The following is a 26,457-nucleotide window of genomic DNA, read 5'->3' as shown; positions in this document are numbered from 1 at the left end:
CAAAACCCATATACCCACACAAAATGAAGGATAAACATTTAAATTTACAGCACACCATAATGTGAAATAATATGGAATGACGACCATATACAAAAAACCTACTCAATAAATAGACGAATTATGCTTGAAGCCACATTGCCACAACAATCTATATATGAGATATAGAGCCATAAAATTCAATAAGATAAACAAATATGAGATGATTTCATTTTGGATCATCACAGGAAGCACAAACTGTTCAGAATTTATGAACCCTACTAAGAGTAAATGCTAAAAATTTAATCTAGATAATAAATGGCATCAGGCCTCCACAAGTTGCAGTAACAATCATATAAATACTTTGTCCAAATCAATGTTTTACGATACAAACAAAGGAAAAGGTAACAATCCAGTAACATGATGAGCCATGACAATGAATATCCCTACATGGTTTAACATTCAGAAGCACCATTATTACTGCTTTTGTACGTGTGTTCTGTTTGGTGCTTTCCATTGGATTCTGCAGAATTGGAGAGCAACTGAATTTTCTTGTCATCTGAGTTGTTATGTGGACTTTTGTCGGTATCTGAGTGATGGTGATGGTGATGGTTACCCTCATCTAAGTGACTGTGACGGTGTTTGTGATGGTGGTGGTGATGATGCTGGCTGCTTCTGTGTCTTGTTTGTTTATCTGCTTCTCCATTGTTATCATCTGATGACCTCCCTAGGGATCTGCTTCTGCAGTCATGCTTGTTGCCATCAGAATCAGATGATTTGGAGTCCACACTGTGTGACCGTCGGTGACGCTTATGATGTTTTGTATGATTTCTCCTTCTCACCGAGCGAGTGTCCTCATCTGCCAAAGAATCTGTAGCACTAGACTCAGATCTGTGATGCCGTTTGTGTTGCCTTGGACGACTTCTCCTTCGGATTCTACCATCCTCACTAGAAGAATCAGAAGCATCAGAATCTGAACTCGAATCATTATGTCTGTGTCTTCTATGGTTTTGCTTCTTTCTCCTCTCTTCTTCAGATTCACTCTCAGAATCTGACCTTGAATCATTATGCCTGTGTCTTCTATGGCTTCGTTTTCTCCTCCTCTCTTCTTTAGATCCACTCTCATATTCATCGCTGCTATCATCACTTGAGCTTGAGGATCGTCGCTTTGGCTTTCTTTTCGATTTCTTCTCCCTCCTCTTCTCATTGTCACCTGAATCAGAGTGGGCATGCTTTCTGTGCTTCCTGTGGTCTCTTCTTCTTCTCCTTCTACCCTCATCACTGCTATCACTATCACTGTCAGTATCAGAATCAGACACAGATCTTTTATGCTTTGCAGTCTTTGACTTCTTTTCCTTGGCTTCAGCATCAGCCTTCGCCTTTGCAGCAGCTTCTAGCTTCTGCTCCCATTTTAGAGGGGCCTCTTTCCTCTCCAAAGCTCTCTTCTTTTTCTCCTCAACCAACTGGATGAACTTCTTGCAGTCCATTTATATATAAAAACCAGCTCAATTCCTGCATGTTGGTATGATGATGATTGAATGTACATCTCACAGAAGAGAAAAAACAATGTTAGCTCTTCTATCATCAAATTAAATCATAATAAAATTGACAGCTGTATGTAATTAGTAAGAGTACACATTTATACATGTCAAAAACAATCTTGTGATCATTATGAGATACTAGGATCAAACCAAAATTAAAATTAACATGAAGCTACACTACCAGCCATTAGGAATACTTCCAAAATACATGACAAAGATTATGAAAACAAAAGGCATTTAAAAATTCAGACATAAAATAACCAAGTTAGACTATTTCATCTCATAAAATGCCAAACACTAACCATTCCGTCAAATTCAAACAAAAGTCTCAGTGATTAACACAACTTAGGATTAACGTTTTCTCTATTCCACAAGTTCTATCCTCCATAATACTCCACTATGATCGTGTCCAAAGCTCAGATGAAAGAGAAAATAATCTAGAAGTTTCATACAATCTTGTCGCTTCATGAGTAACTATTTCAAACTTAAAGAGAAACTGAAAGAACTCTAGCTCCAATTTAAAAAAAAGAATTCACCCATGTTTTCTGTTATAAAAAATTGAATCACATATATCTTCTATAAAATTAAAACATGTGATGTATTCCACTTATCAAAAAGAAAAAGCTAAACAACTCATTGCATGAAAATACTATGCATATCTACGGTATTTAGATAATTAATTAGCAAACTACAAGAAGGAAAGAAAAAATAAAAATAAAAAAAGAAAAACAGATATCTAATTAACAAACAAGATTAAACAAATTTGATTCAACTTTCTTACCTTATATGAACTGGCACAATCTTGAAACGGAAGACCTAGCTCAAATGCCCAAACTCAGAATGTTCCAGACCAACGAAACAGATCTGCAAACAATGAAATAAAATTTTTATGGTCCGGTCCCGAATCTTGCTGATCTAAGCTAAATAACAATTATACACCTTAAAGATCAAGACAATCGAAACAACAGAAGAATACGAATTTAAGAGGCTCTAAATGTCCAAAGTTAAATTGTAAATCAAAACATAAATTCGATCAAAATGCCCTGAAACTAAAAGTAAAAAAAGTTTATCAAAATCCTTTCTTCACACTAGAAATCAAAACTACACAAAACCCTAACGAGTAAAACACAATCAACAAACTAAATAAATGTTTTTAACAGCAACAAGCAAAAAGAAGAGTCATGACAGAATAAAGCGATGATCTCTGATAACAGCCTAAAAAGGGAGTTTTCTTTGTTAAACCCATGAACCGCATAAACCCTAATGGCAAAACCGATTGAAATTGACACCTTCAAATAACAAGAATAACAAATCAAACCATATATAACAATTATAAAGGAAAAAAAAAAAAAAAAAAAACCCTTAAAGATTGGGCTTTTATCACCCAACTCATTAACACAATAAACCACGAAATCAAAAGAAAAAAAATAAAGCTAGAAGAAGCTCTAACATATAAAAAGCAACTAAAATAAAAAATCTAGAGATTACAAAATATATTAAGCTAAAGCCAAGAACTTTGCAAAAAATATAACAAAGAAACCATAAAACCTATCTTTCTATCACAAACCCATTAAACAATAAAGCTTAAAATCACAAATTAAACCCAAAAGGACGCAAAAAATTAGCTTCCACTAAAAAAAAAAAAAAAACCCTAAACGGCATCAATTGACAAGCAAACAAACACTACAAATTACAATTTAAATTCAAATCAAAACCCTTAAAGGCGAATCGAAAACGAAAAGTACCTTAATTGGAGATCAACAGAAGAGCTAGAAAGATCTGGCCAGTCGGGGGCTTCTTTGCTTTAAAACTAGGGCTTGACTTCGCTCCCTTCCAGAAACGTCTATGGTTTGGTCACTAATTTATTAATTTCTTATTAAAATTTACACGCGCACATGGTTATGTTGGCGCGTTTTTTTCTGGTACTTAGTCCTGGGCCTGGGCCAGGCCTTGTTGTTTACGCTCAGGCCCAGCACGCGTTTAGTCAACTGCCGTGGTCTTCATTCTAAACGTGGTCGTTTCGTATTGTGAGCTTCGGTCACAATATATTAAAAAAATTAAACTTAAAAAAGAAATATTAAATAATCTTTATATTATATTATATTGTATTGTTTTTAGTTTACTTCGCTAATAAGAAAAATCAAATAAATAAAACCCAAAAACAAAATTAAAAAAAAAAAAAAAAAAACCCCGAGTCAATACACTCTTTACCTATACATCATCTTCCTCTTTCAATCTTTCTCCTTCAACTTCCGATTTTACTATCTTCAATCATGTCCACGTCATCGCCTACCACCGGCTCCTCGGCCGGCTCCCCAGCCACCACCAACATCATGCTCGCCATCTTCGAAAAGAAGACCTCATCAATCGACCTCTACCGTCCCTTACGCAACTTCATTTCCCTCACTTACTCCGAGCGCGAAGCCATCAATCTAGAGGACGATCTCCTCACGCTCAAGCAACTCCGCTCCGACATCGAGCGCGTCACCGACCCCACGCCTTCCACGCGCCGCGATCTCTTCATAAATTACTTCAAAGCCCTCTGCCTCGTAGAGACGCGCTTCCCCATCTCCCCCGACAAGGACCATATCAATACGCTGACGTTTTTGTGGTACGACGCGTTTAAGACCAAGCAGAAGGCCAGTCAGCAGAACATTCATCTGGAGAAGGCGGCGGTGTTGTTTAATTTGGGGGCAGTGTATAGTCAGATTGGTTTGTCGTTTGATCGCACGACCGTGGAGGGGCGGCGTCAAGCCTCGCACGCGTTCATCACGGCGGCTGGGGCGTTTGCCTATTTGAGAGATAATGCGTCGACGAAGGCTAGCATGGGGAGCTCCACGACGGTGGACGTCGGCCTCGAGTGCGCGGGAATGTTGGAGAGGTTGATGTTGGCTCAAGCTCAAGAGTGTGTGTTTGAGAATACGATTGCTAAAGGGAGTACGCCTGGTGTTTGCGCTAAAATTTCTAGACAAGTTAGTGCCTTTTATTTAGCTTTGATTGATTGATTGGTTAATTAATTAATTTAATAATTTTTTTTATATTGTGAATTGTCGTGAATTATGGAACAGTTTGACGAAAGTTTAGATGTTGTAAATATATAGATTAAAAGTTTTATTAGTTTATTGATTTGTTTGTTTTAATGGTGAATTGTGTGTAATGTTAGAAGTGTGATTGCTGTGATGATTTAGTGGTGAATTGTCGATTTCTTTTTTTGAAAGGAATAGATTTAGGAAGATTAAGGGTTATTTTTTATATGGTGATTTTCTATGTAAATTTAGATATTAAGATTGTATATTTATTTGGAATTTGTAGTGCATGACTTGTGAGGTTTAAGGTTTTATTAGTTTATTGATTTGTTTGTTTTAATAGTAAATTTTGAGTAATTTTAGAAGTGTGATGATTTAGCTATAAATTGTGGAAGTTTTTGTTGAATTAGGACTAGTGTGGTTATGAAGTTAGATAGAAGTTTTGATGGTGTTTGTTGATCTAAGAATGAAAGTTTTCTAGGAAGGATGAGGGGATATTGGTGTTGGGTTTTTGCAGTGTGATTTTGTATGTAATTGCTATTAGAAGGATTACAAATTTCATGTGGATTTTTGTGATGTATAACCTTGTTAGTTTTAGTATGTTAAGATGAGAGGTAATGATAAACAGTAGTATATGTAGAATGTGAAATTCTGCGTTTAGCCTTGCGATGTCAGGGCTTTTTTGGTTAAATAATTTGTTATATACTGTCATTTTTTAATAGTGTGATGGTTTAGCTATGAATTGTGGAACTTTTTTGTTGAACCGGCATTGCTTGGGCATGAAGTTGACTTAAATTTAGATGGCCTTTTTGGTGATTTAAGAAGGAAAAATTTTAGCAAGGGTGGGGGATATTGGTGTTTGGTTTTTTATGTTGTAATTTTTATCTAAATTTATTTACAAAAATTGCATATTTATGTGGATTTTGTAGTTAATAACTTGTGAGATTTAGTATATTAAGATGCTATGGAATGTAAAGCGAATTTGAAATTCTCAATAACTAGTTATCCAAGCTTACTTGTGGTCCAAAACTTCTTATTTTTTATTTTGATTTTTATTGACTCATGTTTGAGACTGGGGCCTCTAGAAAAGGAATGGATTTTAATCTGTATGTGATCTTTAGGAATTGAATCTAGAACTTGTGAGAGCAAACCATGGGCCTGAATGATTGAGTAAACTCCCATATTTATGCGACTCCTAAACTGTTGTTAAAATTGTTGATCACTTTGAATTTTATCAAATTTGAGGTGATGTTTTTTGTTGATTGTGTCGCCATAAATATTGTAAGACTGTCTCTACTCAGGGTTTACTGGTTTGATCACTTGTTTAACTTGTTTTATGATGTGTTTAATTGCAGGCTGGGCTATACTATGAGGAAGCTTTAGCAGCATTGATTGTTGCACCCCTGAAGGATCATTTTGATAAGGGATGGATTTCTCATGTACAGCTTAAAGCTGCTCTTTTCTATGCTGAAGCTTGCTATAGGTATAGTTTAGAGCTGCATGAGAAAGAAGAGATTGCAGAAGAAATTGCACGGTTGAAGAGTGGCATTAGTGCTTTAACTGAGGCGAAGAAGTCCTCGAGGGGTGCTGCAGCGCAACTTTTGGATGCAATGACCAAGTTAGAGGCCAATCTTAATCGCAATCTTGAGAGAGCTATGAAGGAAAATGATAGAGTTTACCTCATGAGGGTACCCTCCCCCAGTTCTTTACCACCTCTTCCAGCATTTTCCATGGTGAAGCCAATGTCAATGAATGAGGTGCTCGATGCGAGCAAGGAGAAGATGTTTGCAAGTCTTGTTCCAGATAGTAGTGCAAAGGCACTTTCCAGGTATACTGAAATGGTTGACAATGTCATCAGGACACAAGCTGAGAGATTGCAGCAAGGGAGCGAACTAACTCGAGTGAGGCTGAAGGAAATGGACCTGCCAGATTCTATTCTTGCCTTGGAAGGGAATATGACTCTCCCTACGGATCTTAAAGAGGATGTGGAAGCTGTGCAGATCAGTGGTGGTCCGGCTGGTTTGGAAGCTGAGTTACAGCAACTTAGGGATCTGAAGAGGGTGAACCAGGAATTGCTTGTCCAAACTGAGGAACTTTTGCAGAAAGAAGCAACTGAAGATGCTCAATTTAGAAGCCAGTTTGGAACAAGATGGACTAGGCCGCAGTCCAGCACTCTGACGAAGAATTTGCTGGATAGGTTAAATAGATTTGCAGGTAACTTAAAGCAGGCTGCAGAAAGTGATGCTCGAATTGAGCGTTCAGTCAGAGATAATGCTGCACTCATGTCAATCCTTGATCGTCGTCCAGTATGTGTCTCTAACCATTTGCTGTAGTTCTAATGTGCGTAATTAAGGTTATTTAGTTCTGTTCCATCCTTATACTATAGGTCTTGCAGGGTGCAAATAATCATTTGGCAATATTTTTGTTTCAATCTTCATTTTTATTTAATTTAAAATTTTGAACAGTGTTAGTGCATATGATGAAATTTGCATGCTAATAAGAACCTTGAAAGCAGTTACTCTCTGTCTTTCTTGGTTACTCACTAACCATTTTCAAATATTATGCTTCAATTGGATATTTGATCAGCTTAAGGGTTTTCGAGTTGGCTGTTTTAATTGGACATTTTCTTTATAGGTTTAAAATTAAATACAATAAATTTTCTTCCTGTGGCTTTATTACGTGTGTCCTGACATATTTGGATTTCTCTCTTTTCAGATAGAATCTGCTCTTCCAACTCTGGCTAAGCCAATAATGTCTTTGGATGCGACTGAGGATGCTATTGTGGGGGGATTGAAGCAGAGCTTGGTAATTTCTAATTTCCATCATAAATCTTGGGCTCATGTTCTAAATTTGTTATGACTTCTGTATTATTAATATTACATACCATATTTGTAGTTTTCCTCCCATCTTTCCCACCTCAACCAAAAAAGAATAGGGTAAAAAGATTAATCACTGGGCCCATTAATTTTGATTGTAGAAACCATTCATTTTAGTCCACTAGCAATGAGTGATATTAAGATTTCTCTGTTTACTACAATTAACTTCAGGACTGTGCTTGATGTTTGCAGAGGCAATTGGAGACTCTTGGGGCTCAAAGGGCAGGTCTTGAAGACATGCTCAAAGAGATGAAAAGAAAGGTCTGCTTAATTTATTTGGCAATAATGTTGTTGCTAACTTCTTGATTGAATGTAACCTTCCTCTTTTTTTTTCTCCTGAAGTTCCTTAAACATCGGCATACTCAGTAAATCTGCATGAACCTGTAATCTTCGAGTCAATGGCTTAATATCTATTCTTTTGTAACATTGAACATTAATTTTGTTGTATCTTGGTGACTTGGGTAATACTTGCAACTGCTTGGAGATTATGTGTAACTTGCTGGTAGAATTGTTCTCTAAATTTTAATTTATTAAAGTGAGACTCCTTGATTCTAATGCTCCCTTAGTCCAACATGCCATATGGGTAGGATTGTCTTATTGTTCATTTTCTATTAGTAAATTCATGTGGCGTGCCTTCCTTCATGATACTTGATCATGGGTGATTATTTCTTTGTTGCAAATTAATTGTTGCATTTGTTTCTATAGTACATTTCAGAGGCTTCTTTACATGTATGAAGCGAAAATATCATACGTTGATTTCTCTTTTTATTAACATCTCTGTGCCAGTGATGTTACTTCTAGTGTATACTTGGCTTGGCTTATGTTATTTATATATATGGTGGCTTCAGGATGACATACTAACAAAGTTGATGACAATCACTGGATCATATGAGGATCTCTTCAGGAAGGAGATATCGAAGTATGATCGTATTTGTGAAGACATTGCCCATAATATCGAGGCACAAGAGCAATTGTTGTATCAAATTCAGGTTATTTCTGGCTTCTACCATGGTTTTCTAAACTTGCTTTGCACTCATTTCAAAAGTTCAAAAAACCTCTACATTTGCCTAGATTTATATCTGATGTTTTCATGGGAATCAATGCCTGTTGACGTAAAAGATTTTAATGGTGGCTAGAATATATAATCTGGAAAAGCGTGATCTGTAGACATAATAAGTGGCTAACTGCAGGGACTGTCTTTTCCATGTCATAATTTTCTTCATGTATTGGTAGATGTTAGAGCTTCCTCATTTGTATCCTTCGAATCAATCATCCTACAACAAGTGAATGGCATTCTATTCCCTTTCTATTTGCAAATGTGGAATTTCTGTTTCGCATCTTTATTTTTTAGTAGACCTAATTCTAGAATCAGCATGTGTAAACAAATGGTTTTTGTATTTTTTGTCCAGGCTCAAAATGAGGAGTTTTCTGCCATTTTTAATCTTGAAGACTACAAAGGTAGGTTTCCTTTGCTTCTTATTTGGCACTGTGCTTATTTATATCCTGATTGAGAATTCTGTGAGCTTCTTTTTAATATTCATCAGCTTGTGTGTTAATACGATATTGCCAAAAATCACCTTTATATCTCCTTCTTTCAAATGTTTGAGGTTTTTTTTGCCTCCCTAGACGTCAGTGATATACTTAGAAGGTCTTTATAGTTTGGTTTATATCCGAAATTGTATTTTCCTTGTCTTACTTATGCTGTTAGTTTGCGTTTTCTCATTCAAGTGCTGTATTCATCTATAGCGTAAGTACTGTTATTTTCTTTTGATTTTGTTCATTTCTCTCTTTTTGTCTCAGCATCCCGAGAGAAGTGTTATAAGCAAATTCAAGCTGCCATAGCCAAGTATCGTGAAATTAAGGAGAACATTAACGAGGGATTAAAGTTTTATGTTACCCTTCAGGTAAGAAATTGCTTATTGCTTGCTTAAGGTTGTAATATTTGGAGTCATTGTATCCTCAAATTGTTGAAGTGGATGTTATTTTACTTCCTCTTTTCACTGTTGATGAAAATAATCGGGTGTTGTGTGAACCCGCTTACTTTTGTGGATATTTCACATGTCTTCACTTGATGAGCAGGACGCAATTACAAATGTCAAGCAACAATGCAGCGATTTTGTTATGACCAGAAATATCCAGTGTCGAGAAATGATCGATGACGTACAGAGACACATGGCAGGTCTCAGTTTCCAGGACCGCAAGACCTCTGTTTCTTACGATGGCAGCTACCCTTCAGTAGGACCACCTCCTCATCAAATTCCGAGGTCGACTGCACCGCCGCAAACAGAACCTCCAAACACACCACCCATGCCTCATCCCCAAAGTCCTTACTACCGGCCTCCAGAGCAGCCAACTATGCCCGGGTATGGCCACCCCCCTCCCCCTTATGGCACCCCACAGCAATCCCATCCTTACCATGCACCCCCTGCACCTGCTGCTCCCTACCCGCCTCAACATCCACAACAACAGCCACCGCCAAGCCACGACTATGGCCAACCTGCCTACCCAGGGTGGCGGGGGCCTTACTACAATGCCCATGGACAACAACCCGGATCTCAGCCACGACCTCCTTATACAATTCCATCTCCATACACGTATCCTAACCAAGGTGGGTACTATAAGCAATAATTGTGTAGCATCTATTATTATTTTTCTTTTTCTTTTTCTTTTTCGGAGATATAATGTTTAATTTTTGGACGATGAACTTAGTTCCACCACCAGTGGAATGATTCGGGTACAGCACTACAGCTAGGTTCTACATTTGTGTATGGTGTTGTTTCTTTTTTGGCTGTTGATATTGCTTTTGTATAGCCTGAGGAGTGAGGACTTCATAATATTCAGATTTATGCATGATACAGATTTTTATTTTCTGTGAATGAAATACTGTTTTTTTCTCAATCATTTTGTACATTCAGCAGCAAAAACCCAATTCATATTAAGTAATATTACGTCAACAACCCATTCTTACAAATTTCTCTTACAATTCCGCTCTCTTATAACCTCGATATAACCTCGATATGACACTTGACCTAATACTGTCACAGCAGTCCTATCACATCTAAGAAACAGTCGTTCTTTCATAGAGAATGATCGTTCTTTATAAAAGAATGATCGTTCTTAAAGAAATTACCTTTTCTTATAAAAGAATAATCGTTCTTTTAATAAAGAATGACTATTTCTGAAGAAACAATATTCCTTCAAAAACAAAATTGTCTGTAGAAGAAGAGAAAACAAAATTGTTCGTAGAAGAAGAAGAACCATGTTCCACAACAGCTGTTCCTTATGGATGAAATAAATACATCTTCAACTTCCATAGTCCTCCATCTAATAAATCAGAAAACCAAAAATCAAAGAGTTATGCAATATTCCTTTGGATGGGCATAAAATGATGATTATGGCATACAATTGAAGATCTGGGTAATTTGAATATTCCATTGAACAAGACATGTTCTTGATTTACAAAACCGAATACTCCGTCAACAAGTTTTGATGACATCTAATTCTAAGTAAGAATTAAATCTCTAACCTTGTAAGTAACCTAAATTTCACTAACGAGGGACCTTCTCACTTCCTAGAAGGTCCCTCTCACAAAATCTACGCCCCATCATCTCCTCAAGTGATGAAGCCATATTGTCTCTCAACTCCTCCATACAAGCCCTCCTTCTCTCTAGTTCCTCCAACTCCAAGCCTTCTATGTCCTCCTCCCACCAATACTCCTCCTCCTCCTCTTCGTCTTCTTCTTCTTCGGCGGAATTCTCTGATACACAATCAAAATTCTCTTCTTCGTGTGATAAGGAAATGATAGACCCTCTTTCATCACCCACATTGTATTGATTTTGATCTTCTGGTTGTTGTTGTTGTTCTTCATCTTCTTCACTCAGAAACTGGTCAATAACACGGTCAACAGACGGGTAGCCACAACTATAAACTCTCCCTTTCGGAGAAAACACAATTATAGCGATCATCACATCACATAACTGGCAAAGTTCACTACCCTTTTTGAATAAACCTTTTCGTCGCTTCGAGAATGCAACTTTTCGACTTGAATTCTTCTCTATTTTCTTCATCTCAATCTTCTTCCGTCCTGTACCATTAGGTTTCTTCTTTACTCCAGTCTGCTCTGGCTCCCGCTCCGGGGAAGACGAGGACATTGTAATAGACTTATAGTACAACTGTTAAAAAGAAAAGTATGTAGCGAGGTTTGTTTGCAGAGAGAAACATGCACAAAAATGAAAAGCGCACCTTTTGGAGAGTGGAGATTCTCTAAATGTATTTAGATATAGAAATTGTGAGCCTTTATGGGAATTGGTTTAGTATATAAGAATAGGGAAGTTCGAGAACATTAAGATAAAGAGTTTTTTGAGAACAAGGAAATAAGGATTAATTGAAAAAAAAAATGGAAAAAGAAAAAGAAAAACAACTCGTTAAATGTTGCCACTTTTGTTATCAAATATCAGTTAGGAAAAAAATTCTATTGATTTCCCTTTTTTAAACCCTTTTAAATTAATCGCCGCAGCCGTCGCCGCTGCTGTCCTCGCTTCGCGATCATCTGTTTTGCGGGTTTCGTCTTCGCCAACCACCCAGATTCAGTTACGCCGACGCTGTTTTCAGCCGCCCGCTCTCTTCCAGTCACCGCCGCTGCTAATTGCCGCGCCTGTTTTTGTATCGCTGTTCTCTCTAACAGCCGCCCCATCTCACCTTTTTCCGTGGGTACCAGCTCTGCCAACACATAGCTGCCTTTCTTCCGTGAAAATGGGGAAAACAACGTACAAGAGGCTAAAGGGAAGCCAGAGCTTCAGACAGAGACTGGTATTGGCTACGCTCACCAGCACTCCCGTTCTTATAGAGGACATCCGCGCCCAGGAGAGGTGGCCTGGCCTTCGCCCTCATGAGGTCTCCCTCCTCTGCCTCCTCGAGAAAGTCTGTGACGACTGTGTTGTTGAAATCAATGAAACGGGTAATTATTAATTTGCACTGCGAAGTCTGTTGGATTTTTTTTTTTTTTTGGTATTATAGAGTGGCTTGATATGATTGAATGTTTATGGGCAGGTTCAAAAATGAAGTACAAACCGGGAACAGTGATGGGAGGGGGAAATTTAGTGCATGACTGTAGTGTTAGTAGGTCTGTTGGGTATTTCTTGGAGCCCTGATTGTAATTGGGTTGTTTGCTAAGAAACCGATTTTGCCTATTTTGTTTTTGAATGTTTGTTATGCTTATGATTTAATCGCTAAATATTAGAATGAATGCAAAGGTTACTTTGGAGATGGGAACTTTTGCTTTGACTTATACGGTGATAGAGAACAAAAGGAAAAACTAATTTACTTCCATATATTTGTGTATGACGAACTATATATTGCTTTCCATGCTTTTTACTCTAACTGATGTCCTCAAGTTCCAGACATGGTGAAGTTACTTGCTGCCTAGGAGGAAGAAGTTCAATTATGATCGAATTTTTCGCAGACAATTTTTTTTTTTTAAAGTTTAAACTCTATTCTTTTCTTTGTTGTGAAATTTTACAATTTAGTGATTATTTGTGTAAAATATAATGAGTGAAAGAGATAGATTATGCATTAAATTAGATAAATTCTGTGGATAGCAGATTGTTCCATGATTTTTTAAGACATTGATTCCATGTAATTTTTCATGATCTTTTAACAATCCTAAGGCATTTAAGAACTATAAACACATGCTCTTTAATGAAATTAGAGATTTTGCAGGTGTCTATATTGTTTTTTTTTTTCTTTGTATTTTTCATTGAACAAATTTGTAGATGTTGCTTCATATATCAAGGTTAACTTACAAATACATCCACCCTAGACTTTATCTCATTTATGGATGCAGTAATCATATCTCTTTAACTCGATATTCTAACACAAATAATCAAACACTTCAAAGTTTGTCAAAAAGTAAGGGGTAGAGTTTAAACTTATAGAAATTTCAAGACCTAAAGCACCATTTATATTAGAAGCTTCTGCTCTTAGCCTTTAAATGGAACTTGAATCAATGTATGTGGATATATATCTCTTGTTGTAAATCACTTGTAGAGTGATATTTGTCACTAAAAGGGTGTTTCTTCAAGTATTATTATTTTTTGTTTCAGGAATCACAAATGATTCTAAGGACCCATGTGTGGATACTTTCCATTCAACTACCTTACCCATGTTGAAGCGCTTTGGAGTTCCTTGTGAAGGATTGGGGCTGAAAATAGAGAGTCGTGGATCTCCACCTCATGGTGAGGGACCAGTTATTGTGACTATTCCAGTTATTGATAAGTTAATGGTGAGCCTTTGAATTTTAATGTAGTACACTGTAAATAGAATGTTTTCCAAAAGATTACAAGGTATAACCTTGGTGCACAGTACATTGAAAACAGTAACAGCAAAAGACAAGATAGAAGAGGGTAAAGGAAAGTGCATGAAATTAAAAAAAGACTGACAAAAAAAGATAAGAATCTATGGGAGGCTATCTATTTTGTATATTTTTCTTATGCTTTTTCTTTGTACAGGCAGTTAATTGGCTTGATGAAGGAATGGTTTAAAGGATTAGAGGGGTCACCTACTCAACCAGAGTGTCTTCTCAGTTTGAAAATAACATGATTCATGCTGCTCGTGGAATCTTCAATCGTGCGCTTCCAGATGTTCACATCTTTACTGATCATAAAGCTGGTCCTGAAGCTGGAAAGTATGGTCTCATTTGGCTTTAGATATTATCCTTTTTTCTTTTAGGGTATACATATATTTATTTATTGTGCTAAGTACAACTTATCTCATCAAGAGGAGCAATTTGATGGCAGGTCACCTGGTTATGGAATTTCACTGGTTGCAGAAACTACTTCTGGTTGCTTCATTTCTGCTGATACTGCAGTATCTTATGCACAAGGAGAAGTAGGTGAAATTGATAATGATGAGAAGGAGGAGTTGATGCCGCCGGAGAATGTTGGTGAGGACATTGCTTCATTTCTTCTTGAAGAGATTCAGAAAGATGGAGTCATAGACTCGACACACCAGGTTGTGTTATATAAATTACTCCCGTATCTTTACATCTTTTGACTTTTCTCATTATTTTGATGAAATATTCTGAAGGATCTCTTTCCATTTCTCTATTGATCGGAATTGAATGATTTGAATTATAAGTTGACTTAGGAATTTAGCACTTTAAGTCATCATTTGTGACTTTAGGCTAATTCTCAACTTCTTCCATCCCTCCAGTCCTGTGGTCTTTTGATGGAAACCATTTGGTTTACATACCTTTTTAACTCTAATTTATGTTGTCTCCCCTTAACCTTTATAACTAGTTGTTTTTTTCCAAATTTTGGCTCCATAGCATTCCAAGAAGCAAGGCTAATGTGATGTAACCCCCCTTTCTTTTTTCTAATAATTTTTCAGCCTGTCTTGAATTGTTTTTATTATTGGAGGACTTCTCTTGAAGGATGCCATAGTAAGAACATAAACCTTATTTTCCCTTCTTTCTCATTATATAATGTGGAATAGCTTTATCCTCTCAAAATATTGGGAATAGCCATATTGCAAAACTATTATCCTCTCAAAATACTGGGAATAGCCATAATGCCAAACTACCTACCTTTGTAGTAGAAGTGCACCCTTTTTTCGGACGCAATACAAAGGTTTTTCCCTCAGCTCCTTTTTTCATAAACTGGGTTCTTTCATAAAAATATATACCTTAAAAACATTGTGTTCAGCTTGACAATTACTATGGCTATTAGTATAAAGTGGGGTTCTCATATATATCTTCAGCAGTGCTTATCATTTGCAAAATAAAGCTGAAATATTATCTAGTTAAGCCAGCATTTTAATACTTATGTGGTGCCTTCAACATCATAGCAACGTGATATAAGGCTTGCATTAATTTGTAGGATTAGCTCACATTTTAGCTTTGATTCCTGTTATTGACACAAAGGAGAGAGAAAAAGAGAAACCGGACGAAAAAGAAATGAAATGCTGTCAGTGATGTGTTCTGTTAGTTATATTTCCGTTACAACACCTGACCATAATAGTTGTTATATTCTGTTTGTAGGGTTTGTTATTTCTTCTCTGTGCGTTGTGTGAACCAGATGTTTCGAAGGTTCGTGTTGGAAAGCTGTCACCATATGGAATAGAAACACTTAAAAGCATCAGTGATTTTCTTGATGTTACATTTGACATTAGGCCAGATCCATCAACAGGGACAGTTATACTTAGATGTGTGGTATGCGGATATAAGAACCTAGCTAGAAAGGTTTCATGATTATTTCACATAGCAGAAGATGTTATTGATTTTACAGTTGATGGTATGCTTCTTGCTGTGGATAGTTATTTTCAACAGTCGTCTTAGATGCTTCAATTGGTGAGATTAGGATGCTTCATTGGCTTGAAATTTTGATGTGATCACGTCAGAAGAGTAATGAAGATAAATTTTAGAATGATGGAGCTCCTAATATGATTGGTGTTCCAGTCCTACATTACTATCAAATTTTGATTCGATAAAATTGTATTATAGAATCATGTTCTGAGAAAATTAAGTTAACCAAATTCTTTTATGGGCTGTTAAAGGGTGTGACATGATAACTATTCTTGTTTATGAATTTGCCTTCTGCGAAAAATTTGACAATATTACCTCTACCCTTGTGGTTGGATGACAAATCCTTTAATCAGTGAGATTAATTATACTCAGAGGTTTTGTGTTCAAGTCCCAGGAAAGGTATGCACTATATTTGTGTAATTATCTTAGTCTATTAGGCTTGCAAAGTATTCCATGGCTCTGAGGATTAGGCAGACTTCAATATAAGGTTGGATACCTCAAATACCCATAAAAAAAAATTTGATAATATCCATGCGAGGAAGAAAAATTTTCAATGATTTTTAAGATTTAATATAAGTGGAACGATAACATTTGAACGGAGAGAAAGTGAAGAGAAAATTAAAAAAAAAAAAAAATTGAGGGAATTATTTTAACCAAAATGAATTAGATCCAATTTAAATAGATCGATCTATTTTTATAATCTTCAGGGCCGTGCAGGGAAAATCTCAAAAAGGTTCATTACATATCTTATTTTTAAGGTCACACTTCCTCCTCAATAATTAAATCTCCTTCTCATGTCTAATATATAGTTCCTCAATTATTTATTGTATATGAACCCTTTTTTTGTTTAATTTCACTTGAATAACCTTATTTGTTTTCTCAGTTTACCTTGTGTCACGGGTTGAGAGTTTCACAGGATTGGGTGGGGAAGAATATCACGGATCTCATATCGGAAGTGCATTGAGAAAGTCTTGAGCTTATAAGAAGGAAGTCTCTCCACCTAACGAGTTAGCGTTTTGAATGTGAAACTCCCAATTCGTGACACTCAACTAACTTACTATATTAGGTCGAATCTTCGTCTCAAATCTAGCTTCTATACATATCAATTAAGTATACGTATATTTCTCATTGTTTTCTCTCTCGAACAAGAAACAAGAGACAAAAGGAGATTAATTAAACAAAGAAATAAGTTTCTATCATGGAGGTGGTGGGAAATTGATGTGAAATATTATAAACAAATGGATTCTCTTTCATTAATATAGTGGAAGAGGACAAACATTATTCTTTGATTTGAAGATCCACAAATTAAGATGGGCATAATCCCTGCCATGTTGGGACTTGGCTCGGCCCAACCCGAACGGGACGGAGATTCCCCGAATTGTTCAGTTTGGGTCGGGCCTAGGCTGAAAAACAGTCGACGAATTCGAGGACGGGATTAGTCTCGCCCCGACCCCCACCTGTTTTGTCCCGTCACCGAATTATCCTTGCCTTGACTTCCCCGACTTCCCCGGCCCTATATATATATTGTAGTAAGGTTTAATTTTAACCATTTAATCCTATATTAATTTGAATAGCTGAAAATCAATCAATGAAGTCATAAATTATACAAGAACAAATTATAATTGTATGAGTATTTTATGAAACCATTTACAAATGAGTAATAAATAATAATAGATTAAAAAAAATATATTTTTAATACATAATAAATATGTTATATATGTATAATGTATCTTTTCATATATATAATATATGTGTTATATATATGTAATGTATTATTTAATATACATAATACATATATGTTATATATGTATAATGTAAAACAAAAGTTATACATTATACATTATACATTATATATAATATGTTATTATCTGTACAGATGTGGGGTCCTTTTGGCTTCTTATGTTTTGATTATAAATTTGTAATATAATGTAATATATTATAAATTTATTATGATGGTCTTCATGTTTAATATATACATTATAAATTTAATTTCTTTTTGGATGATATACATTATAATTCGAAGAAAATGATAAGATAGGCTTAAGATGCAAAATCCCCAAACGGGGAATTTGGGGATCGGGCCTAATTCAGGGATTTCTCGAATTTTCTGTTTGAACTTCGAGCCGAGACCAGAGAATCCCCTTGGACTTTTGAGTTGAGGTCGGAAATAGGGATCCCCGACCCCAACCTGGCCCGTGGCCATCCCTATCCACAAAGCACCTTTTGTTTTGTTTTCAAGATATTATTCAACTTATAATATCATAAATATAAATCCATAAATTTGCTTTTTAGAAAGTATTGTATTTCGATTGGTATTTGGTTGTAATATCAATATAATATTGATGGTAATGATTAATTAATTACATATTTAAATCCTTAAATTACGTGCTTCAATTTAATTGTCCACAAGCACGTTTAACAACCAAGAAAAGCTTTATGGTTAAATTATTTAATTAATCGTTTAACAACCAAGAAAAGCTTTATTGTTAAATTATTTAATTAAACGTATTACATGTGTTGAGATTGTGGAGTCAAATTCAATCTAAATTAATATTATATTAGGACATGAATTTTTCTAATATATTTCTATGTAAAATTGTTTTTCTTTAGAAATACAATTAGGATTATGAATATAATTGTATTAGGGATTAAAATACAATTCTTATTAGGATATGAGTTTTAAGTTCTATTAGGAATAGTATCTCATGTATTATCTATGAAAAGTGTTTAAATCCTAGAATTAGATAATTGAATAGAATAGAAGGTAAAACCACAATTAAAAAATAAGAGTTAGTAAAAAGATGTTTAGTGAGAGAGAGTCAATTTATGAGGCTTGCGAGAAACTTTTGTAATTTTTCTTCTTCACAACAACAACAAAGTGGATCGTAACTCTTATATAAATCTTGTGTTTGTGTGTATTATTTTTTTATTTGTTTTATTTTCGTTTTTATGTGAATTTACAATTTGTTAGCATCTTATTAAATCCCCATAACAACACGGCGTGGTATTATCTATTTTTGCAAAAGAAAAAAATAATTAGCCCTGACTCAAGGAACACAAAACAAGACTACGGAAAAAGATTATAAACTGATAATAATAACTGCTCTATATTTACTTGACAGTAATTCACCCAATCGAGCGAGCTAACGTTCTTGCATACTTAAAGAGAGTGGATTACAATGGAATTAATATACAATACTTATTAAATAAGCATTAATTATATGAAAGCTAATTATAGATGTCAAAAGAAAAAGTTGCTTATGGCCCAAATTAAAGATCTTGATTGACCATCAAATCGAAGTATTTTGTCCTTTTCATGAATGCGAATCCAATTGGTGTAAATTAAATATTTCACGTCTCCATGATTGAAGCTTAATTTATCTCTAAATTAGTTGAACTTTAGGGTCTTAATTATTAAAAGAGCTCGCTAGAGAAGAAGAGATTAAGTAAGAGAAATATGGAAGCTAATTACAAAGAGACAAACTCCATTTCAGCTTCACTTAAATCTTACCCCATGAATGGTGGAGAAGGCCCTTATAGCTATGCCAATAATTCCAGCTTATATCAGGTATCAATCTCTCTATGAAAAACGTTTTTACACTAAACTTAAGACGAATAATATCTACTATTTTCAATTTTGTAGAAAAGAGGACTGGATATAGCCAAGACATTTTTATACGAAGAGATCACCAAGAAGCTTGACGTGAAGCTGCTTTGTTCTTCTTCAAATTCCTTCAACATTGCAGATTTGGGATGTTCGGTTGGACCCAACACATTTCTGACCATCCAAAATATTATAGAAGCCATAAAATTCAATTTCCAATCCCAGAACTTGAACCCTAACACCATAGAATTTCAAGTCTTTTTCAATGACCATACTTTGAATGATTTCAACACTCTCTTCAAGTCTCTTCCTTCTGACAGAAACTATTTTGCTGCTGGTGTGCCTGGCACGTTTCATGGAAGCTTATTTCCCAAGGCCTCATTGCATTTTGTACACTCTTCTTATTCGATTCAATGGCTCTCTAAAGCTCCGGATGAAGTTCAAGACCAAGGCTCTCTTGCATGGAACAAAGGGAGGATTCTTCAAGATGGAAGTGAGGATGTTGAAAAGGCTTATGCATCTCAGTTTGCTGATGATATGGTGTCGTTTTTGAGAGCTAGAGCAATGGAGATTGTCCCTGGAGGTTTCATGGCTCTTCTCCTTCCATGCATACCACATGGAGCAAATCCTTCAAATTGTTCTTTGATTGCAAATTTGGAACTTATGGGCTCTTGCCTAATGGACCTCGCCAAGAGGGTATGGATATATAATTAGTTGTTCAATAATTCTACTCATGAAACTTGTTTCATCTTCAATTGCATGGCCTGGAAGTATTTATTAAACAAATCATTTGAGAAGTTTCAAAACCTTTTTTCATTACATATAATGATAAGTGATTAAAGAATAACGATTTGTCTGAGGGATCTCAAATTTTCACCCAAGAAAAAATAAATTTTATGAACTTTACATTATTTTTGGGCAGGGTTTTGTGGAAGAAGCAAAAGTGGACTCCTTCAACCTGCCCTTCTACTTTGCAACTAAGCAGGAGATGGAGCTATTGATACAGAGAAATGGGTGCTTCAAGATTGAGAGAATGGAGCAAATGGAACGCCCCATGGGAGACATAACAAGACCAACTGTCGAGAAGTTTGCGTTGCTTATGAGAGCTGGATTTGAAGGGATTATTAAGCAACATTTCGGAAGCCATGAGTTCATTGAAGAGCTCTTCAACCATTACACAGACAAACTCATCGACCATGGCCTCTTCTTGGATTCTAGTTACATGCCGATGCTTGACTTATTTGTCTTTCTCAACCGCATTAAATGATCATTGAGTATTTTGTACAAATATCTATAATAAATTTTTATGTAAAATAATATTACAACTACCAAGTTACCAAAATGACTCTAGAAATAACTAATCCAGAATCAAACAACTCACAAACTCACACAAATCAACAGATCACACACAAAAACACCAAGGTTCACCCTAGTTCACTTGCTCAAGATTTGAGCAAGTTACATCCACGTTGAGCTTTGGAAATGGGAGAGCTTATTGCACTAATATTAAGAGTGTATCAATGATTACAAATCTTACAAGAACTCACACAAGAATCTTTCTCTTCAATTTGAAGCTACCTGTAACTTGACCCTTAGAGAGACTAAAACTCGGAATCCCTAGAATAAGAGAAATTACACCCTTATCGAATGACTAATGCCTAATCACTCAAGATCCTCACAAGTTACAACCAAATTTTAGAACACAATTGCAAGTAGAGAGCAACTGAGACAATAAGAGAAAAGCTTCGAATGAGAAATTGGGTGATTCTGATATTTGTCTCTTTTTATACTGTTAACATGAAGGTGAGATTTCAGCCATTGGATTGGTGTTGGATCAATGGTCAGGATCCAATTCAGCTAAGCCCCCAAAACGACAACGTTCCACTAACTCTCCAATGCGAGCCTTTACTTCAACAATTTCCACCTTGAAGGCTTGAGACTCCTTTAATGCAGCAAGCTCATAACCAAGTCTCTCATAGCTCCTGCCACCCCTGCCTACTTCATAAACAATAAGTTCAAGCAGTGCTTGAACTTGGCAAGAGTGACAATCTTTGTGCCCCTATCTACAGGATTGTCTTCGGTGGCAACCTTTTTCAAATCAATCACTCATTGAGTGACTAAATCCCTTACAAAATGAAAGCGAACATCTACATGCTTTGTCTTTTCATGATAAACTAGATTCTTAAATGGATTGCGCTTTGGCTGTCAAAGTAGATGATTACCTTCCCCTCAATCAAACTTACCTCTGATAATATCCCTTGCAACCACAAGGCCTCTTTGAACACATCGGCAATGGAAATATACTCTGCTTCAGTCGATGAGAGGGCTACTACTGGTTGTAGCTGAGACATCCAGCTTATGCAGTTTCCACTGATAGTGAAATAATAGGAGGTAGATGATTTTCTTGAGTCTTTATCACCTGCAAAATTTGAATCTACAAACCCAACCAAATCAAGTGAAGCATGTCTTTTATAGAATTCTAACCCAACATCAAGTGAATTATTAATATATCTTAAAACCCAATTTAGAGCAGGCCAATGCTCACTACCAGGGTTAGCCATAAATTGGCTCAGCATAGAAATGGCAAATGATAAATCTGGCATAGTGCTTATCATAATATACATCACAGATCCAACTACATTAGCATATGGGACAGATTCTATTCTTATCAATTCATCTTCAGTTTCGGGGCATTGGGTTTTACTCAACACAAAGTGGTTGGCTAGAGGTATAGAAACCAGTTTGGAATCAACCATTCCAAACTTTTCTACCAGTTTCTTAAGTTATGAATGTTGACTAATTTTTAGCTCACATTTTTTCCTATCTCTGGTTGTAACAATTCCTAGGATTTCTTAAAATTTCCTAAATCTTTTATGTCAAATTCATACCTGAGTTTATTTTTCAGTTCATATATTCTAGACTTAGACTTACTAACCAGCAACATATCATCCACATACAGTAATAGATATATAGGCATGTTCTCATTCAAGGCAAAATAAAAACAACTATCATATCTACTTCTAGCAAACCCTATGCTCACAATAAATGTGTCAAACCTCTTGTACCACTGCCTAGGGGCCGGACTGTTTCAACCCATATAAGGATTTATGCAAGAGGCAAACATGGTTAGGCACTTTATAATCTATAAAACCAATTGACTAGCACATGTAAATCTCTTCTTCTAGGTTTCCATGTAAGAAAGCAGTTGTCACATCCAATTGTTCTAGTTCTAGGTTGTGGTGGGCAACAATAGAAAGCATTAGTCTAATGGTCTTATATTTTACTGCTGGAAAAAAGACTTCATTGAAGTCTATTCCCTCTCTTCGGGTATACCCCTTAGCAACTAGCCTACCTAGAGGGATCAGTAGATAAAATACCTTCTTTTACCTTAAACAGCCACTTACACTAGATCAATTTCTGGTCCTTTGGTTTGGGAACCAAAGACCATGTCCTGTTTACCTCTTACAACCTCATTTCCTCTTCCATTGCTGCCCTCCACTTGTCTTTCTCCTTGGACCTCATAGCTTTTTCATATGAGTATGGTTCTGTTCACTACACCTCTATACCTTCAAGCAAAGCAGTGTAAATTAGTTCAACATATGGAAATCTAACAAGGGGTCTTACCTCTCTCCTAGTTCTGTCCCCTGCAAGTTGGTAATGCTTCAATTCATCTTGTTGGGGTTCTAGTGTGTCTTATGCAGCTTCTTCATCTTCTTGTTCAGGACCATTTGGTCCTAGTTCGGCTTCTGGAGGTTGCTCAACTTCTAGTTGAGGTGGATCAGCTTGCTATGCCACAGGCTCTACCTCAATTTGTGTAATTTCAATGGAGTTAATAGGATTTTCAAAGATATTAGGGTTGCCTACATCATGGTTAGTAGCTTTGCAAGGGAAAAGCCCTTCATTAAATACAACATCCCTACTTACAATGATTTTAACACTTGGTGATTCTCTATCCCATAATCTATAGCCTTTGATCCCTTCTTGATATCCTAAAAATACACAATTAGTGGACCTAGGTTCTAATTTTCTTCCTATTGTGTGTGCATAGGCTGCACACCCAAAAACCCTTAAATGGCTAAATTAAGGCCTTCTACTAGACCATATCTCTTTTGGGCATTTAAAGTCTATGGCAGTAGATGGACTTCTGTTTATTAAGTAGGCTACAATAGCCAAGGCCTCTCCCTAGAAAGTGTTTGGTAGTCCTCAGGTGAATAACAAGCATCTTACCTTTTCCAGCAAGGTCCTATTTATCCTCTCAACAACCCCATTTTATTGAGGAATTTTCCTTACCGTTCTATGCCTTAGGATACCCTGCTCACTACAAAATTTGTCAAATTCAGCATTGCAAAACTCTAACCTATTGTTAGTCCTTAAGGCTTTTACTCTCATGTCTAATTGCTTCTCTACAAGCAGTTTCCATTCTTTAAACCTAGACAGGGCTTGGACCTTAGTTTTTAGAAGGTAGACCCACACTTTCTTGCTATAATCATACACAATAGACAGAAAATAGCTATTACCACCATGGGACCTTATCTTCTCAAGCCCCTATAGGTCAGAATGAAGATACTCTAGACAGCTAATGGCTAAGTGAATTCCCTTTGAGAAACTCACCCTATGTTGCTTACCTAAGACACAATTCTCAGATAATTCTAAAGTGGAAACTGAATCCTTACCAAACATTCCTTGGTTACTAAGGATGTTCATCCTTTTCTGACTCATATGACCCATTTTGAGGTGCCATTTTTTAGCCACAGATAGGTTAGCAAAGAATAAAGCAGTGTTAAAACATTCAGAGCAGAAATCACCACATAGGATATAAAGACAATTCCTTTTTTCTCCTTTTAGAACTAAGTTTTGGTTTCTATACACATTCAACCACCCATTTTCAGCCCTGTAGCAACAACCAACTTCATCTAAAGTTCCAAATGAGATAAGTTTCCTTTTTAGTTTAGGGATAAACCTAACCTTAGTCAATTTTATCAGTTTCCCCCCACTAAGCCTTAGAGTTATACTGCCTATGTATTGTGTATAAAGGTCCGTCTAAGGGATCAGAGTGTCATATGTGAGTAGAATAAGGTTAGGAAGAACTTTGCCAATATGCTGCGTTTTACTAAAAATGCAGTATATATGTGCTTTGTACTGTAGCTTTCGTCTTTAAGCAAAACAGAAATACCCAGATTACTTGACTGAATTTGTTACTCTCTTAACCACTTTCTCTTCTTCTTTTCTCAAAGATTTTTGCTGAGATTCTTTTCTCTTCATGGTATCAGAGTTATAGACAAACGTCTTTGGTTCAATTTTCTCAGATTTTTCTTCTTTTTCTTTAAGAATTTGTAGCTCAATTTCTGAAATTAGTAAACATGGAAGCTGGATCCAGTACCTTGACAGCTTCAGGAACTCCACCTACTCTACCTACAATCTCTATAAAGCTTCTTGACAGGAATTACTCATTTTGGCGTTCACAAATTCTTCCAGCCTTAATTTCGCATGGTCTTGATGGATATGTGACTGGGGAAAAAGAATGCCCTCCAATGTTTGTAATGGAGTCCGACAAGGAGTCTGGCAAATTGGTTAAGAAAGGAAACCCTAGCTACTACAATTGGAAGAAAATTGATCAATTCTTGGTAAGTTGGCTCTTATCTTCACTTTCAGAGTCCATGTTCCATCATGTAGCTAAGTGTGGCACTTCATATGAAATATGGAACACTGTTGAACTTCATTTCCAATCACTGTCCAGAGCTAGAACTTTACACTTGCGAAACTTATTACAAACCATTAAGAAGAATGCACTTAGTATTAGTGAATATGTCTTGACTATGAAAGGTTTAGGTGATGAATTGATTGCCAGTGGAGTGTTGATTAGTGATGAAGAGTTGTTGTACATTTTAGATGGATTAGGTCCTGAGTATGACGCTATAGTGGCTTCATTGACTACCAATAGTAATAACATGACCTTGCAAGAAGTGCAATTCTTCTTACATAAACATGAAATGAGGCTTGAAAGACAGAATAGTGCTCTGAATATGTTTCCTGATCAACTAGCCTCTGCTTTGGTAGCCTTTAAACAGAACTCTAGCGATGGCAGCTCTGATCCTAATTCTGGAATGAGTTATCATAATTCTGGTTTAAGCTCTGAAAATCTTAGTTTCCAAAAATATGTGAATCCACAGACTTTGTCACAAACAAGTCAAGGTTCTATTCAACCTCAGTTTAGTCAGGGGGCTGTTCAATCAGGTTCTGTTTCACCTCAGTTTTCTGGTTTTTCACAATTCCAGTCTTTGAGTAGCATTCCTGGTCAATTTACTCAATTTCAGCCACAATACTCTACTTCGCTGGATATGCAAAATCAGTTCCTCCATCCTGGGATGATGATGTTTCACCCTCATATAAGACCTAGAGGAAAAGGTAGAGGTTCTTTTAAGCCTAAATTGATATGCCAAGTATGTGGCAAAGTTGGACACTCAGCATTGCAATGCTACCATAGGTTTAATCATGCATATCTAGGATTTACGGATTCTTCTGATGTGGTTGCTTCTCAAGCTCAGTTTCCAAATCAAGCTACTAAACCTGCTGCTCAAGCTTTTCTTGCAACAAAACTAACGCATGCACCACAGCAGTAGTCAGCCAATTATTCTCACACTGGTTTCAATCAAGAGCTTCCATTGTATCCTCAATCACTTCAGTCTGGAGGTTTACAATAGATTCAATATTCCCAGCCATCTTTGCAATAGTTTCAACACTCTTACCCATCCTCGCAAGTGAATTCATCACAACCTCAACAGACTGTGTTTAAAGGATCAAATGTGTTTGCACCTATGTCTACTCAGCATCTACTTGTTGCTGCTCTTCAAACAGTAACAGATCAGACTTGGTACATTGATTCTGGAGCTACGAATCATATGACAGCTGACAATAGTAATCTGATGGTTAAAAGTGATTATCAAGGTGATTCTCAGGTGCAAGTTGGAAATGGGCAGGTAGTTCCCATCACTCACATAAGTATGTCTTATGTTCCATCTAACTAAACTAAGAGACTTTTGGAATTAAAGAATATGCTTTGTGTTCCTCATATTAAAAAGAATTTACTTAGTATTTCTCAAATAACTAAGGACAATGATGTTATTGTTGAATTTCA

General features: G+C 36.2%; 5 protein-coding genes and 1 pseudogene across 8 annotated transcripts; 3 read left to right on the top strand and 3 right to left on the bottom strand.

Annotated features, from left to right (window-relative positions):
• Window positions 1-175: 175 nt before the first annotated feature.
• LOC116143949 (sarcoplasmic reticulum histidine-rich calcium-binding protein) lies at window positions 176-3,374 on the bottom strand. 2 transcript variants are annotated; one of them, XM_031429394.1, is made up of 3 exons: window positions 3,263-3,374; window positions 2,299-2,381; window positions 176-1,522 (listed from the first exon to the last, which is right to left on the bottom strand). In XM_031429394.1, exon 3 carries the CDS (start codon window positions 1,461-1,463, stop codon window positions 432-434), a length of 1,032 nt encoding a protein of 343 aa, XP_031285254.1. In that variant the 5' UTR covers window positions 1,464-1,522; window positions 2,299-2,381; window positions 3,263-3,374; the 3' UTR covers window positions 176-431. The 2 variants fall into 2 exon arrangements, with proteins under 2 accessions (XP_031285254.1, XP_031285255.1); XM_031429395.1 differs by having other exon boundaries at window positions 176-1,488.
• A 304-nt stretch (window positions 3,375-3,678) lies between these two features.
• LOC116143939 (vacuolar-sorting protein BRO1) lies at window positions 3,679-10,317 on the top strand. Its single transcript, XM_031429382.1, has 8 exons — window positions 3,679-4,489; window positions 5,899-6,849; window positions 7,259-7,348; window positions 7,612-7,680; window positions 8,268-8,408; window positions 8,829-8,877; window positions 9,220-9,323; window positions 9,499-10,317. Exons 1-8 carry the CDS (start codon window positions 3,791-3,793, stop codon window positions 10,045-10,047), a joined length of 2,652 nt encoding a protein of 883 aa, XP_031285242.1. The 5' UTR covers window positions 3,679-3,790; the 3' UTR covers window positions 10,048-10,317.
• A 650-nt stretch (window positions 10,318-10,967) lies between these two features.
• Window positions 10,968-11,783, bottom strand: LOC116143997 (agamous-like MADS-box protein AGL61). Its single transcript, XM_031429445.1, has one exon. It carries the CDS (start codon window positions 11,568-11,570, stop codon window positions 10,968-10,970), a length of 603 nt encoding a protein of 200 aa, XP_031285305.1. The 5' UTR covers window positions 11,571-11,783.
• Window positions 11,784-12,035: 252 nt separating this feature from the next.
• Window positions 12,036-15,695, top strand: LOC116143980 (annotated as a pseudogene).
• A 3,458-nt stretch (window positions 15,696-19,153) lies between these two features.
• Window positions 19,154-20,649, top strand: LOC116143975 (loganic acid O-methyltransferase-like). Of its 3 annotated transcripts, none has more exons than XM_031429424.1 (3): window positions 19,154-19,286; window positions 19,362-20,018; window positions 20,329-20,649. In XM_031429424.1, the coding sequence occupies exons 1-3, from the start codon at window positions 19,176-19,178 to the stop codon at window positions 20,587-20,589; spliced, it is 1,029 nt and encodes a 342-aa protein (XP_031285284.1). In that variant the 5' UTR covers window positions 19,154-19,175; the 3' UTR covers window positions 20,590-20,649. The 3 variants fall into 3 exon arrangements, with proteins under 3 accessions (XP_031285284.1, XP_031285283.1, XP_031285285.1); XM_031429423.1 differs by having other exon boundaries at window positions 20,308-20,649; XM_031429425.1 differs by having other exon boundaries at window positions 19,167-19,286; window positions 19,367-20,018; window positions 20,308-20,649.
• A 507-nt stretch (window positions 20,650-21,156) lies between these two features.
• LOC116143996 (secreted RxLR effector protein 161-like) lies at window positions 21,157-22,078 on the bottom strand. The gene is made up of 3 exons (XM_031429443.1): window positions 21,566-22,078; window positions 21,355-21,410; window positions 21,157-21,313 (listed from the first exon to the last, which is right to left on the bottom strand). Exons 1-3 carry the CDS (start codon window positions 22,076-22,078, stop codon window positions 21,157-21,159), a joined length of 726 nt encoding a protein of 241 aa, XP_031285303.1.
• Window positions 22,079-26,457: the final 4,379 nt, after the last annotated feature.

Source organism: Pistacia vera, unplaced genomic scaffold, assembly GCF_008641045.1.
Source record: "Pistacia vera cultivar Batoury unplaced genomic scaffold, PisVer_v2 Contig435, whole genome shotgun sequence".
NCBI lineage: Eukaryota > Viridiplantae > Streptophyta > Magnoliopsida > Sapindales > Anacardiaceae > Pistacia > Pistacia vera.
The sequence above is the reverse complement of the archived record's forward strand: the minus strand, read 5'-3'. Positions and strand labels throughout refer to the sequence as shown.

Bases quoted from the DNA above. Each gene is read 5' to 3' on its own strand.
- LOC116143939 (XM_031429382.1), top strand. From the start codon at position 3,791: ATGTCCACGTCATCGCCTACCACCGGCTCCTCGGCCGGCTCCCCAGCC. The intron at 8,878-9,219 runs GTAGGTTTCCTT...TTTTTGTCTCAG, and splicing joins TAATCTTGAAGACTACAAAG to CATCCCGAGAGAAGTGTTAT. The intron at 9,324-9,498 runs GTAAGAAATTGC...CTTGATGAGCAG, and splicing joins AGTTTTATGTTACCCTTCAG to GACGCAATTACAAATGTCAA.
- LOC116143996 (XM_031429443.1), bottom strand. From the start codon at position 22,078: ATGGTTGATTCCAAACTGGTTTCTATACCTCTAGCCAACCACTTTGTG. The intron at 21,411-21,565 runs GTAAGTTTGATT...GATTTGAAAAAG, and splicing joins TGCAAGGGATATTATCAGAG to GTTGCCACCGAAGACAATCC. The intron at 21,314-21,354 runs GTTCAAGCACTG...TGAAGTAGGCAG, and splicing joins AAGATTGTCACTCTTGCCAA to GGGTGGCAGGAGCTATGAGA.
- LOC116143997 (XM_031429445.1), bottom strand. From the start codon at position 11,570: ATGTCCTCGTCTTCCCCGGAGCGGGAGCCAGAGCAGACTGGAGTAAAG.
- LOC116143975 (XM_031429423.1), top strand. From the start codon at position 19,176: ATGGAAGCTAATTACAAAGAGACAAACTCCATTTCAGCTTCACTTAAA. The intron at 19,287-19,361 runs GTATCAATCTCT...TCAATTTTGTAG, and splicing joins ATAATTCCAGCTTATATCAG to AAAAGAGGACTGGATATAGC. The intron at 20,019-20,307 runs GTATGGATATAT...GCAACTAAGCAG, and splicing joins TAATGGACCTCGCCAAGAGG to GAGATGGAGCTATTGATACA.
- LOC116143949 (XM_031429394.1), bottom strand. From the start codon at position 1,463: ATGGACTGCAAGAAGTTCATCCAGTTGGTTGAGGAGAAAAAGAAGAGA.